This window comes from Podarcis erhardii (assembly GCF_964252035.2).
Source record: "Podarcis erhardii genome assembly, chromosome: 10".
NCBI classification, from domain to species: domain Eukaryota; kingdom Metazoa; phylum Chordata; class Lepidosauria; order Squamata; family Lacertidae; genus Podarcis; species Podarcis erhardii.
Genome location: NC_138500.1, coordinates 27,810,834 through 27,823,804, shown reverse-complemented (window position 1 = coordinate 27,823,804; position 12,971 = coordinate 27,810,834). Strand labels below are relative to the sequence as shown.

Sequence of the window (12,971 nt, the reverse complement as noted above, 5' to 3'; positions counted from 1 at the left end):
CCCTTCCCTATAACTCCCCCTGCAATAGATGGCAAGAAGCAAATGCAGAAGACTGTTGGGTTGGGGGTGGGGTGGGAAGAAACTGATGGGTTCTTGTGCTTATTGAGAAAGGAGCATCATACTCACTGTCAAAGCCAGCATCACCTCATGGAAGTTCTTATTCCCTACAATCCTTTTCTTTATGGCTCGGAAAGCATCTTTGGGGCTAAGAACAGAAGAAACAAGATTACAAAAGAACTAGCATTGGAACAGAGACAAAATATGCAGCTGGAATTTGGCAGGCCATAAGGTTTCATCAGTTGTGTTCCTCAGTCGCTACTGTTAAGAACCCAATTCAACCAGCCAATCGAGTCTGCCAAGCTAGCCATTCCCACAATGTCAGTCTCTTATCCCCAAAGCGTATTTGCTTGAATTAGAGGCAGAAATGCAGATAGCAACAGGAACAAGAATTGCAAAGAATGCAAAGAGCAAGCTACAGATAGGTACATAAATTTAATAAAAAATAAGTAACAAAAAGATGTGCAAGGAAAAGTGTTATTTATGAAACATGTCCAAGTAAAGTCCTATATTGTTGTGTCCTTTGGAATGAAAGAGTCATATATAACATGCCAGAAAGGGACAGCTGTTGGGCAAAATCAGAGAAGAATATAAACAGCCCACCTACTGAAGAATATCCTGTTTCAAAGAGCACATTCATTCTGCAAGCTTGAGATCCATTCCACTGGTAGCTTTACAGGAGTAATAGTGAACATGCTATCTGTTGCCATGTTACGGAAGATGAAGAATTCAGAAAGCAAGACATACAAACCAAACGTTATTTATTTCGGCATGTCTTGCTTTCTTGATACTTTACAAGTTTTCTGGATGAAACCCGAAACTTTAGCAACACCTAACAAACTTTTCAATACCAAGGCAAGAAGCTAATTATCTTTGCCTGACTGTGTTGTGGGTGGTTTTCTTTGGCAGGGGTGGGGGGAGAAGGTGGAACAAGATACATTGCGGTATAGAGAAAGAGAAGCAGAAGACAAATGTAACCATGCTAGGAGGCAGTGGATTTTGAGAGCAGTTAATGATGATTGGGGGCTACCCAGTGGTAATCGAAGCCCAACTGCTGTGCTGTTGCCTGGTAGCAATGCCAGAGGACTCACAGATGTGGGTAAAGGGTGGACCAGCAGATGACAGCTTGCTGAGGGTCCCCTCAAACCTGGAGTTAGCCATGAATAGGATTACTAGCCTTCACCAGAGGGCCTTCTAGGTAGTGGCGCCCGCTCTGTGGAACACCCTCCCATCAGATGCTAAGGAAATAAACAACTATCTGACTTTTAGAAGACATCTGAAAGCAGCTCTGTTTAGAGAAGTTTTTAATGTTTGATGTTTTATTCTGTTTTTAATATTCTGTTGGGAGCTGCCCAGAGTGGCTGGGGAAACCCAGCCAGATTGGTGGGGTATAAATATCAAATTATTATTATTATTATTCACATCACCAATGACAGCATATTAAAAGGGCTTCATAATGTTTACTCTGCTAAAAAAAAATACACCAATGAGCCTTGCATCTCCTGAAAACAAATACAGTGGTGCCCCGCAAGACGAACACCTCGCAAGACGGAAAACCCGCTAGACGAAAGGGTTTTCCGTTTTGGAGGCGCTTTGCAAAACGAATTTCCCTATGGGTTTGCTTCGCAAGACGAAATGTCTTGCGAGTTCCTGCGGGTTTCCCCCCCTTTCCCTAAGCCGCTTATCAGCTGATCTGCTAAAAGCCGCTAAACCGCTAATAGCGCTAATCCGCTAAGCTGTCAATGGGCTTGCTTCGCAAGACGAAAAACCACTATATGAAGAGCCTCACGGAACGGATTAATTTCGTCTTGCGAGGCATCACTGTAAATAAAGGCAAACAACCGCCCATGGATTAGACCACACCATCAGATGCACATCTTTCACTCTCACAACAAATTCAGATGGGGAGCTCCTGAGTAGCCTCAGGTAGGTCCCAAGCCCACAGCTAAGCTAGGATGCAAACCCATTTTCCCCCAATGTCCAAGTAAAATATGGAACTTACTAGAACAGACCCAATGAGCCATGATGGTGTGTGAGAGAGATGCAGTCATGCTGAGCTCACGGTGGGACAAATGCCTAGGGTTGGAATAGACACAGGGGCTGCAAGGCAGGTGCAAGGAGATACAGCTGACAGGACAACGCAGCCTGAAGTCATACCACGTTGCAATAATGAAAAGAACAAGAAGGCTTCCTTTATTTTCTGTGTGGGGAGATATCTGCAGCCACGTAAGCACTGAGCTGCATTCCAGAGAGGCACCACTCCTATTGCATGTTGTTCTTGCCCTTCCTGAGGTCGCCAGCAAGCCCACTGAGAGTTATTTATAGTGTTCAGCATGGATGGGTTTGGCATTCCTCAGATTTCTGGATGCCTCAAGCTGGGTTGTTCAGGGTATGTGTATAAGAGAAGAAGAAGAAAAGATTGGCAGGGGGAAATTAAGGATTTGGATGGACTGGAAACTTCACACTTCTTCTTTGCCCCTCTCTGCTATTACTGTACTATCCGTATACCTGAGAGAACCTCAGTTGGAACTGCACTGAATGGGCCAGCTGAGATTTTTCCTGTCTCCGTAGTCACCAGCCTGGAGAGTATTAGACTCCCAGCGAGGGAAAAGAAGGCAGAGACAGAGAAAAAAAGAGAGAGAGAGAAACGGAGAAGGGAAAGGAGGACAATAAAGAAGGAACCCATCGAGCAGTAAGCTGTCCTTGTGAGAAAAGGAAAAGAACAAAAAAAGGAAATGCCAGTGAAAGAATGCAAGACAGAGTTTAATACTATGTGAAAAAATTACGGGAAAGGTCTAATGGCATATCTGGCAGCTGGTGGTACAAAAGGCGGCTTCAAGCAGAATGTTGCTCTGGCAGCATTCTCTTCTGAAGGTGTCAAGGGACTTGGGCTTTTAAGACTAATGACTTACAATGCCAACTCAAGAGATTTTTCTCTGAACACTTTTTCCACTCATACACATTAGCGTAGTAGACTGACGCAAGTCTGTCAGTGAGCATGTGGATAAGGCCACTTGTCTTGTAAGCAGCACTTGCTTCCTTACCCTTCTTCTGTCTCATTAATGATATCACAGATCTCCATGTTGAGGGCCCAGTTTTCGTTCTGTAGGGAGCCATCAGTAGCTTTCTCTGGAGGAGGAAGAAAACAGACAACATCCCTAGATCTGCTTTTGAAGTATAGAATCGTAGTTGGAAGGGACCATGAGGGTAATCTAGTCCAACCCTCTGCAATGCAGGAAACCTTTGCCCAATGTGGGGCTTGAACCCACAACACTGAGATTAAGAGTCTCTCTTTTTAAATTTTTATTTATCATTTTCAATTTCATAATTTAAACAATAACAATAATCCAAAAGTAAAACACACATTTTTTTTTTACTTCCCTTCCCCCTTCCCTAGTTCATTTTATTATTTTCTTCTCCACTACATATTCTATTTCTCCCCAATATCTTCTTTTTCACCGTTTTTTATCCCAGTAATTCTTACTGCTGAATGTACTCTATCACTGCTAACTTTTTAATATGTTTACAATAATTCTCAAAACAATCTATAAAACATTCTTCTTGAAATATTTTTTTCATCCTGATCTCTTATTCTGTTTGTTAATCTTTCCAGTTCTTTATTTCTCTACATTAATTTCGTCTGCCATTCTTCCTTCGTTGGTATTGTATCACCTTTCCACTTCTGAGCACATGCCATTTGTGCTGCTGTTGCATACATAACAGGAGATTTCTGATCTTTAAATACACTTACATCTATTATACCAAAAAGAAAAGCTTCTGGGTTTTTAACAAATTATCTTTTAAAACATTTTTTTTTTCAGCTCACTGTAATGAGATTAAAAGTCTCAGGCTTTATGAATGGCAGCTACAGCAGAACTGAGAATGGAAGAAAGGAAGAGGCAAGATTCCAAATATACACCCCCTGCCCAATAATCTTTTCCCACAACAGACCTAGAAATAGCCTCTATATGGTCAAAAGCACTGGCAGTCTGTGAGGTCACCATGACATCAGTAGCCTGTGCTGGCCACCGCGAGCCACTCAGCTGCCATGTACCTGAATGGTGGCAAACCCAGCAGCTGCTAAACCTTTGCATCACAACACTTTCTGGTACAGGCAACAGGTCCCCATCTCTCATGTCGCCAGATGCTGGTACAGTAGCCTATAAAACAACTGCCTCCTGAGCCACTGCTGTTCCCAGGTCTCCACCTAGCGACAGCTTCTGACTGTAACCAGCCAACACCTGAGCCCTATTCCAGCTTTCTCTTCATGCCGCTGGCTTCAGGCCACTCGCCCTCTGGCAGTGCAAGGATTCTCCTTGCAGTACAGCATCAAAGACACGGGAGGGAAGACAGTGACTTCCTTGTTCTTCTGTTGTGTTGCAAGGAGAATTGCAATGGTGCGCTGAAGTGAAGCAACAGGCAGCTAACATGGCCAGCAGCTAGGAGCAGAATCTCCATGCTGCAAGGCCAGAGAGTAGGGTAAACAACACGGGGGAAACACAGCAGCCTGTTTGTAAACTTCCAGAAATATCTACAGTGACTTTTGTCTTCTGGGTTTCTGGGGGTTTTCCTGTTGTTATTCTCTCTGTTGTTATTCTCTCCTGTTGTTATTCTCTCCTGTTGTTATTCTCTCACAGCTACAATAAACCTACCATTAAAATTATGGACTGGTCATTACTTCATCAGAGGGCAAATGGGCAAACTTTGGAGGGAATCAAATACTTTCCCCCCTCACTGTAGGTTCTTTCACATTCTTAAGGGCTCCCAAAGAGGCCCCATAAATCAAGCCAAATCAGGAGTAAATACGTGTGAATGTATAAGGAGGAGGGAAAATCAAGCTTCTTATTTCCATATGGATCTTGTCCTATGGGAGCCTTCTCATGAGAGGATAGCGGCTCGCCTTAAGACAGCAAATTCTGGGATACTCATTACAAGGCAAATTGTTACATAGTATTTTCATTATACAGTGGCACCTCGGGTTAAGTACTTAATTCATTCCGGAGGTCTGTTCTTAACCTGAAACTGTTCTTAACCTGAAGCACCACTTTAGCTAATGGGGCTTCCTGCTGCTGCCGCACCACCGGAGCATGATTTCTGTTCTCATCCTGAAGCAAAGTTCTTAACCTGAAGCACTATTTCTGGGTTAGCGGAGTCTGTAACCTGAAGCATATGTAACCTGAGGTACCACTGTATTTTTACTGGGGGGGGGTGGGATGGGGAAGAGACACACCAAAATGTCATAGATTAACTCTGGTCGTACAAAAATGGAGAAGCTGTTTAACTTCTTAGCAACCAAATGAGTGGGATGGGTAACAGAATGCAATGAGGGCAAACCCAGTCTTCGTCTGATGGTGTCTCTTTCAGTCGGTGTTACTCACAGCAGAATGTTGAACAGCAAGTTGTTATTACCAGCGTCTCCACCCTGTAATCAGCTCAGCCTTAACCCCTTATGGCAAGTGGGCCCAGTAAGTCTAGGCAGAAGCCTGGACTGTGTACAAAGAGAAAATGGATACCAGCCTAGCAGCAGTGGCACATGAAAGTCTGCAAAATATTAGGCTGAAAGAAAGAGGGAAACAGAGAACAACTCTATCTATTGTTCACAGTAGCATGTACCAGTGGCCAGTGGAGTAGTGGGACAACTAAGCATTATACTTAGAAGAACAGGTTAGGATGGCCATCAACTGTACATGGAAGTGCTCCTCTGCCTTTGACAGGTATAAGGTAAGCAGAACTTCCAACACTTGACTGCACTGCAAATATCAGAAAAAGCTTTCCTAGGAGAATTTCTGAAGCTCTGATGAAAGGGATGGAGAGGCAGACCTATCACTGCTGTCTAAGGAGTAGTCAAGGATGCCAATGAGATAAGGAGGGCTGGAAGTAATCTGCACGGAAAAGGCTTGGCAACAAGAGTCCTTGAAGGATGGTACAGTCGTACCTTGGTTTTCGAACAGCTTAGTTCTCGAACGTTTTGGCTCCTGAACTCCGCAAACCCGGACAGAGTGACTGTTCCGGTTTGTGAACTGTTTTTGGAAGCCGGACATCCGATGGGGCTTCCGTGGCTTCTGATTGGCTGCAGGAGCTTCCTGCAGCCAATCAGAAGCCGTGCTTTGGTTTACAAACGTTTTTGAAGTCGAACACACTTCCAGAATGGATTTCTTCCAAGGTACGACTGTAAATGATAGGTAAAATACATAGCTGCTAAAGTCATCAGATCTTGACGATACACTGAAATTCTCTGTATCAGAAGCTAGCAGTTTTAGTACCTTTTTAAAACAAAACAAAACAAAACAAAACAAAACCCAAAACACACGTGAGATAATTTTAATTCTATTTTCTGAGTATACCATACTCAAATTTCATTAGGTTATTAAAGTGAGGGATACCACTTTTGAATACCTCTCTGTGTAAAAAGACTCACTCACTGAGCTGCTGAAAAGGGGGATACTTTAATATTCCTCTTCATTACATTTCCCTCTGCCTCGGTTCACTTTGCTAACCTCTACCCCAATGTGAAGAGATCTATTCAAGGTCCCAAAATATTTACTTTCCAGAAAGGAATGCAAACAAACTGCACATACTCCTCTAGCTGCTCAGGAAAGAGGCTTACTAATAAGAAGAAAAGTCCAAAGGAGCAGAATTCAGCCAAACAACTAGATGACTATTAATCCACCAATTTAGAATCCAGTTTTATTATGGCCAACAGCAACAGCTTTGGAAGTTGAAACAATTCCTTGTATTTTGACGCATGTAAAGTGCACACGGAAATCGGAGCAGAGACCAACACCAGCCAGTACATGGTGAGACAGGAGTGAGATTAGCAAATAAATCCAAGGACAACGCGAGCAACAATATATAAGGAAGGCTGGGCATATGCTGCATATCCTAAGTAAAAAATAAACACAGAAAATCCAAACTGCTTTCAGAACTAAGGCTGCACATTTTCGCTATGCACAACGATTGTCGGACAGATAGATATAGAGAGATACAGATATATTGCAGTATTTCACCTATTTTAATGAAAGTAAATGTCCACATGTTAAATTCTACACAACTTTCCATGATGTGTTTGCTGGTCAGCACAGAACACACACAGGCAAGGTTTTACAGTGGGTGGCTAGCATTCAGTTCAGTGGGGTTTACTGCTAGGTTTATTGAAGCCCAAGAGCTTAACCATATTCTCACTAGGGACCATAGACTCATATTTTAGACTCAGCCGCATACCTGCAACACTGATATAATACTAGCATAGCTTATAGGATCGTTGGAAGAGTTGCTGTGGTAACAACTGGGAAGCATACTGAATCCAATTTTTCAAGTGTCCTGTAATAATAATTATTATGATGATTATTAAGTTCTGAAAGGAAGTAAATGTGATAGAACAGACATCTGTCTGTGAAGATATAGGCCTGGGACCTACACCTACGTACCTAGACCAGAAGTATATGGATGCCAGGATAGAACCTTTGCCACTGAAGGTGTTAGTGGTGTTAGGACATGCAAACTGGGGACAGAGCTCAGCTGCCATCTTGGGTATAGGAAGGCCTCCATGAGATCTTTGGGAGAAAGGGGCTGTTCTTCTCCAGCCTAGGTAAAGGTAAATGGACTCCTGACCGTTAAGACCAGTCGCGGACGACTCGGGGGTTGCGGCACTCATCTCACTTTACTGGCTGAGGGAGCCGGCGTTTGTCCGTAGTCAGCTTCCGGGTCATGTGGCCAGCATGACTAAGCTACTTCTGGCAAACCAGAGCAGCACATGGAAACGCTGTTTACCTTCCCGCTAGAGCAGAACCTATTTATCTACTTGCACTTGATGTGCTTTCAAACTGCTAGGTTGGCAGGAGCAGGGACTGAACAACAGGAACTCGCCCCATTGTGGGGATTTGAACCGCCAACCTTCTGATCAGCAAGCCCTAGGCTCTGTGGTTTAGACCACAGTGCCACCCGTGTCCCTCTTCTCCTACCTAGCATAAGACAAAGGTGGGCATCATGTAGATGTAGACCTACCACCCCACAAACCCCTTTAAATTAATTTTAAATAGCCTAAAATAGTTGACTGAAGTAAATTAACTCAACAAAATATAAAGTATATTATTAAGTCAAATTATTTTTCAGTAATCGATTATAAAGGAAAACAAATTAAAATCGTTATCAAACACACTTCTCTTCCAGACCCAAACAGAACATGCTGTTATTACTACTAATTCAACTTATCATCTGTTTTATGGAAACTGTCAGTGCCATTTCCAGCAATTAACAATCCCTCTGACAGACCACAGGCATTCAAGTGGAAGTGGTTGTGGGTGAGTGTGGGTGGGTGGTCCAATTCTGACACCTGACAATCTAGCTCAGAGGTTTTTTTTAACTGACTGATAGGGAGTCTCCTGAAATACCTATATGCAAAACCCTTCAACATTCAACTCAAATTGTATCATCTCATTGATCCCATCCTTCATCTGAGTGAATGTGGGATTATCAGATGAAAAAAGAAAGGAGGGAGCATTACCACATGGGACCTCTGGAATGACCTTAAAAACAGAGAATGAGCTACACACCCACTCAAACACTATCTACAAAAGAAGTGGGCCACAGGGCTGCTGACAGTGCTACAAACCTCTTCTGTCACTCTAACTGAGCATTTTAAAGAGCACCTTTTTAGACGGACGCTTCATACAGCTGGAATTTTAATCAGTTCCAGCTTCTTATTTGTAATAAATCCATGGGATGGATTTTGAGTTAGTGATGTTTTTTTTTAAAAAAGGGGGGGGGAGGAAATCCTGGATTTTACCGCTTTGATGAAGATTTACATAAATACAAAGGCTATTCATTGGTCACATGAAGGATCTGGATGCTGGGCTCTGCTTCAAGAGCTGTAATTAGAACCATCCACACCTTCTGAAAACTAACCCAGGGCAACACGGCTTCTGCAGAGAAGGGTGTATCAGACAGCAGACACAGGAGCACAAATCTCACTGACAACAAACATGCCAAATTGTAGGTTAGCAAATGGAGCACTCCAAGCTTCAGCTTGTGCAAGCATCTCTGGCTTACTTCAAAGTCAGTTCAGGAGGGTGTCAGTTTGCCTCCAGGGTGTGGCGACTGGCAATTTTGTCACACAACATTTAAGTGTTATGTTTTACAGGCTGGTCAGGTTATTTCAGATTTCAGGGGGCTCTGGTATGCTCTATAACTGAAGCATTTACTAGCTGTTCTCAAAATAAAGGCCCGGAAGGATGCATCAGTGAAAATTCTCAGTGCAACTATCAGATTAAGAATTTATTCTAAAGACAGGGTAGAACATCAAGGGCAAGATTATATTGTTAACACACAGCAGTGGCTGCAAATTTTGCAGTTGTAAAACATGGATTTTAAAATCGGACTTTAACCCTAGCTATTCTCTGTGATATGGTTCAATGCTGATTACATTGTTGTAAACAATACATGTGCCTCCCTTGAAAGAGGGCAAAGCTTTTAAGATGGTTTTGAAACTACAGAATAGGGATTTTAGAAATATTACCTAGAAAGAAATATTGCAGTATTTCATTCAGTTTCAAATCACTTTTACTCAAATGATTCATCGGGCACTACTTCACAATAATCCTAATTGGATAGATTTAGTCTTCATTCAGTATCTTATACATTGTTAAAGGTAAAGGTAAAGGGACCCCTGACCATTAGGTCCAGTCGCGGACAACTCTGGGATTGGGGCGCTCATCCTGCTTTATTGGCCGAGGGAGCCGGTGTACAGCTTCCGGGTCATGTGGCCAGCATGACTAAGCCGCTTCTGGTGAACCAGAGCAGCGCACGGAAACACTGTTTACCTTCCCGCTGGAGCGGTACCTATTTATCTACTTGCACTTTGACGTGCTTTTGAACTGCTAGGTTGGCAGGAGCTGGGACCAAGCAACGGGAGCTCACCCCGTTGTGGGGATTCGAACCGCCGACCTTCTGATCAGCAAGTCCTAGGCTCTGTGGTTTAATCCACAGCGCCACCCGCGTCCCTATACATTGTTACTAGGAGATATTTTCTGAAGACAGACATTCTCAGTACAGTACAGTACAGCCAAATCAGTGTGTGCCATGGGAATAAAATAAGTAACTACGAAGAGAACTGTCATTTTATGCTAGCTCTTCCTCATGTTTCAACTTCTGAATCATCCTTCATTAATCAGTCACAAACACATGACCAGTAACCATTTAAAGGGATTAAGTCTACACTGGACAGAAAATGCACGATTTTAACCACGTAATATCTCTATTGTCATCTTAACTTTTTTTAAAAAATAAAATAAAAAATACAGTAATCTCCACCTACTGGATCCTGACTCACCAGTGGGTCTGATAATCTCCAGAATCTTCCCATGCACTATGGAAGCTTCAAGTGAACATAGCATTGTCAGAAGATTGATATGAATGACAGAACAGAGCATTTAATTTCTGCCAACCTTTAGTGCATCCTTAACTAATGAAACCTGGAGAAAATATACAGGATTAGGCATCCCACTCCACTCCACCCCACCTTTTTGGTGTGGGGTGCAGTGGCAGCCAAAATTGTGGTACCCCAAAGCTCTGTGCACAGTGCAACCAAACTGATCACACTCCCCTAAATCTGCCTCTGTGGTGTTCCTGTTTATGTAGAGTTTACAAGGAATCCCGAGGGATTTATCTGACCTCAGCTTTATAATCACTTGTAGCACACCTCCTACAGATACCACTGGATTGCCTCAGAAATAAAAATTTCCCTGCCTTCCAACTCAGAGCCAGTATCAGCGATAGTCATCTGCTAAACATCCTAGCAGGCCCGCCACCAGGATCCACCACGGGCTCTCTTTTTGTGGCTAGACAACCCAAAGTGTCAGGCAGCTGGGTCTCACTGCTGTTTAAATTTCCCACAATACCCAGTGCAACACTGCCAGCTACCCAGTGCTGCTCCTGCCATCCCAGCACATGAGTGCATGGATGAAGGGCCACAACCTGTGCCTACCCCATCCATGTACACAGTACAGGATTTACATATAAGCTAAACAAGCTATAGCTTAAGGCCTCACTCTCTTGTGCCCCCCCCCAAAAAATTAAAGGAAAAAAACCCACTGGAAGTACATTTCCAATATATAAGATAAAAAACAAATAAAATAAAACCTACATATAAAAGGATGTCACATAGAGGAGGGAGAAAGATTGTTTTCTGCTGCTCCAGAGAAGCGGACACGGAGCAATGGATCCAAACTACAAGAAAGAAGATTCCACCTAAACATTAGGAAGAACTTCCTGACAGTAAGAGCTGTTCGACAGTGGAATTTGCTGCCAAGGAGTGTGGTGGAGTCTCCTTCTTTGGAGGTCTTTAAGCAGAGGCTTGACAACCATATGTCAGGAGTGCTCTGATGGTGTTTCCTGCTTGGCAGGGGGTTGGACTCGATGGCCCTTGTGGTCTCTTCCAACTCTATGATTCTATGATTCTACATACAGCAACAGTGTTTTGTGATGTGTATTACTTTGATAAAATACATATTTTGTTATGTGCAAATGGCTTTAGATACCTATTAGGTCCATAAATTACCATATAGCATATATTCAACACAAAAAACAGCGACAATTTGTTGTTGACAAAGGACAGCTGGACATATAAAGGGCCCCATCACCTTCAGTAGCTTAGGACCTCATCAAACAAATCTTGTTTTTATTATTGTTTGTAAGCCGCTCTGAGCCCAGCCTTGGCTGGGGAGGGCGGGGTATAAATAAAAAATTATTATTATTATTATTATTATTATTAAACCTAAATCCGGCCCTGCATGTACACATCTAGTGGTTCCCTGGAAAGAATATCAAGCCTGTTTCTCTGGAAAGGCGCTTTTCTCTTATGTCTCTCCTCCGAACAACCATATGTGACTAGCAACTTTTAGGACTGTCTTTTGAGATCTCTAGGTCAAAAACAAGCTTGCCTGGAATGTTGCAAGGAGGTGCAAACAGAAGGCCCGAAAGCAGCACCTGCTTAAAGTGGCCTGCCAACAAATGCCGTTGCGACACCCGCAGCTTCCTCCACGCCTCTACACAGAGCCACTAGGTTGGCAGCCGAGGAGGGCAGCGGGACTTTCCCCTCAGCCAGGTACCGGTACTTTACAACCTCTCCATATTGTCCTCAGGCAGCCCCCTGCTCCCCTCGCTTTGGGAAGGTGGCCGGGGCGAGCAGCAAAGAGGCTTTGGCTCCAGGGGGCGTGGCGCCCACTCGGAGAGGGGCGCGGCCCCTTTAAATGAGAAAACTTTTTATCTAGTGCGCGAGACTCCTCCCGTCTCCCCCCCCCCTCACCACAAGCCCCGATTGGCTTAGGAGGGCAGCCCCGAGAGCCCACCTACTAGCTCGCTCCCCATTGGCTAGCAGTCGTTGCCGATCAACATAATCCCGTCTTCTCATTGGCCCAGGTACCCTGAACCCCGCCTATTCACCGTAAAGGTAATTCCCCCCCCCCCCGCCTGAGGTAAGAACCTCGACGGGAGAGGGGGAAGGGAGGGAAATACGCGCAAACGCCACAGAAGCGAATTTGCGGAGTTGGTAAAAGGAGGGCCGCGGCGAGGTTTGGCGTTCTTACCGATGCGCTGCCCCACGGGAGAGCTGAAAGGGTTGCCCAGGAGAAACTCCATCGCCGCTGCCGCACAGCTCAGCAGAGATCAGCTGACATGGCCCGCGAGAGCGCGTCACGTGACCTCCTCGGGACCGAGAGAGGCGTGTCCGCGGACCTCCCTCCCACCCCCGCCCTCGTGACGTCAGCGCCCCGGCGCGTTCCAAGCTGAACTTCAAAGGCGATGTTGTTGGGGAGCTTTACGGAAGGGATGACTCAGCGCAACAAGGGAAAGAGCCCGATCCCAAACATGCTCGCCGGGAGAGCAAGCCTTAATGACTGTGGGACTTGCTTCTTTGCGAG

General features: G+C 44.3%; 1 protein-coding gene across 4 annotated transcripts in view; it reads right to left on the bottom strand.

Annotated features, from left to right (window-relative positions):
• TOM1 (target of myb1 membrane trafficking protein) overlaps window positions 1-12,798 on the bottom strand; it is a 32,077-nt gene extending 19,279 nt beyond the window's left edge. For 3 of the 4 annotated variants that reach the window (XM_081879483.1, XM_081879485.1, XM_081879484.1), the window contains exons 1-3: window positions 12,639-12,798; window positions 3,102-3,186; window positions 127-205 (exon numbers count right to left, since the gene is read on the bottom strand). In XM_081879483.1, coding sequence (XP_081735609.1) covers window positions 127-205; window positions 3,102-3,186; window positions 12,639-12,690 — 216 coding nt within the window. In that variant the 5' untranslated portion in view covers window positions 12,691-12,798. Of the gene's footprint in view, window positions 1-126; window positions 206-3,101; window positions 3,187-12,039; window positions 12,166-12,638 lie in introns of those variants that run through there. The other variant, XM_081879486.1, reaches the window with a different exon arrangement.
• Between the last annotated feature and the right edge of the window lie 173 nt (window positions 12,799-12,971).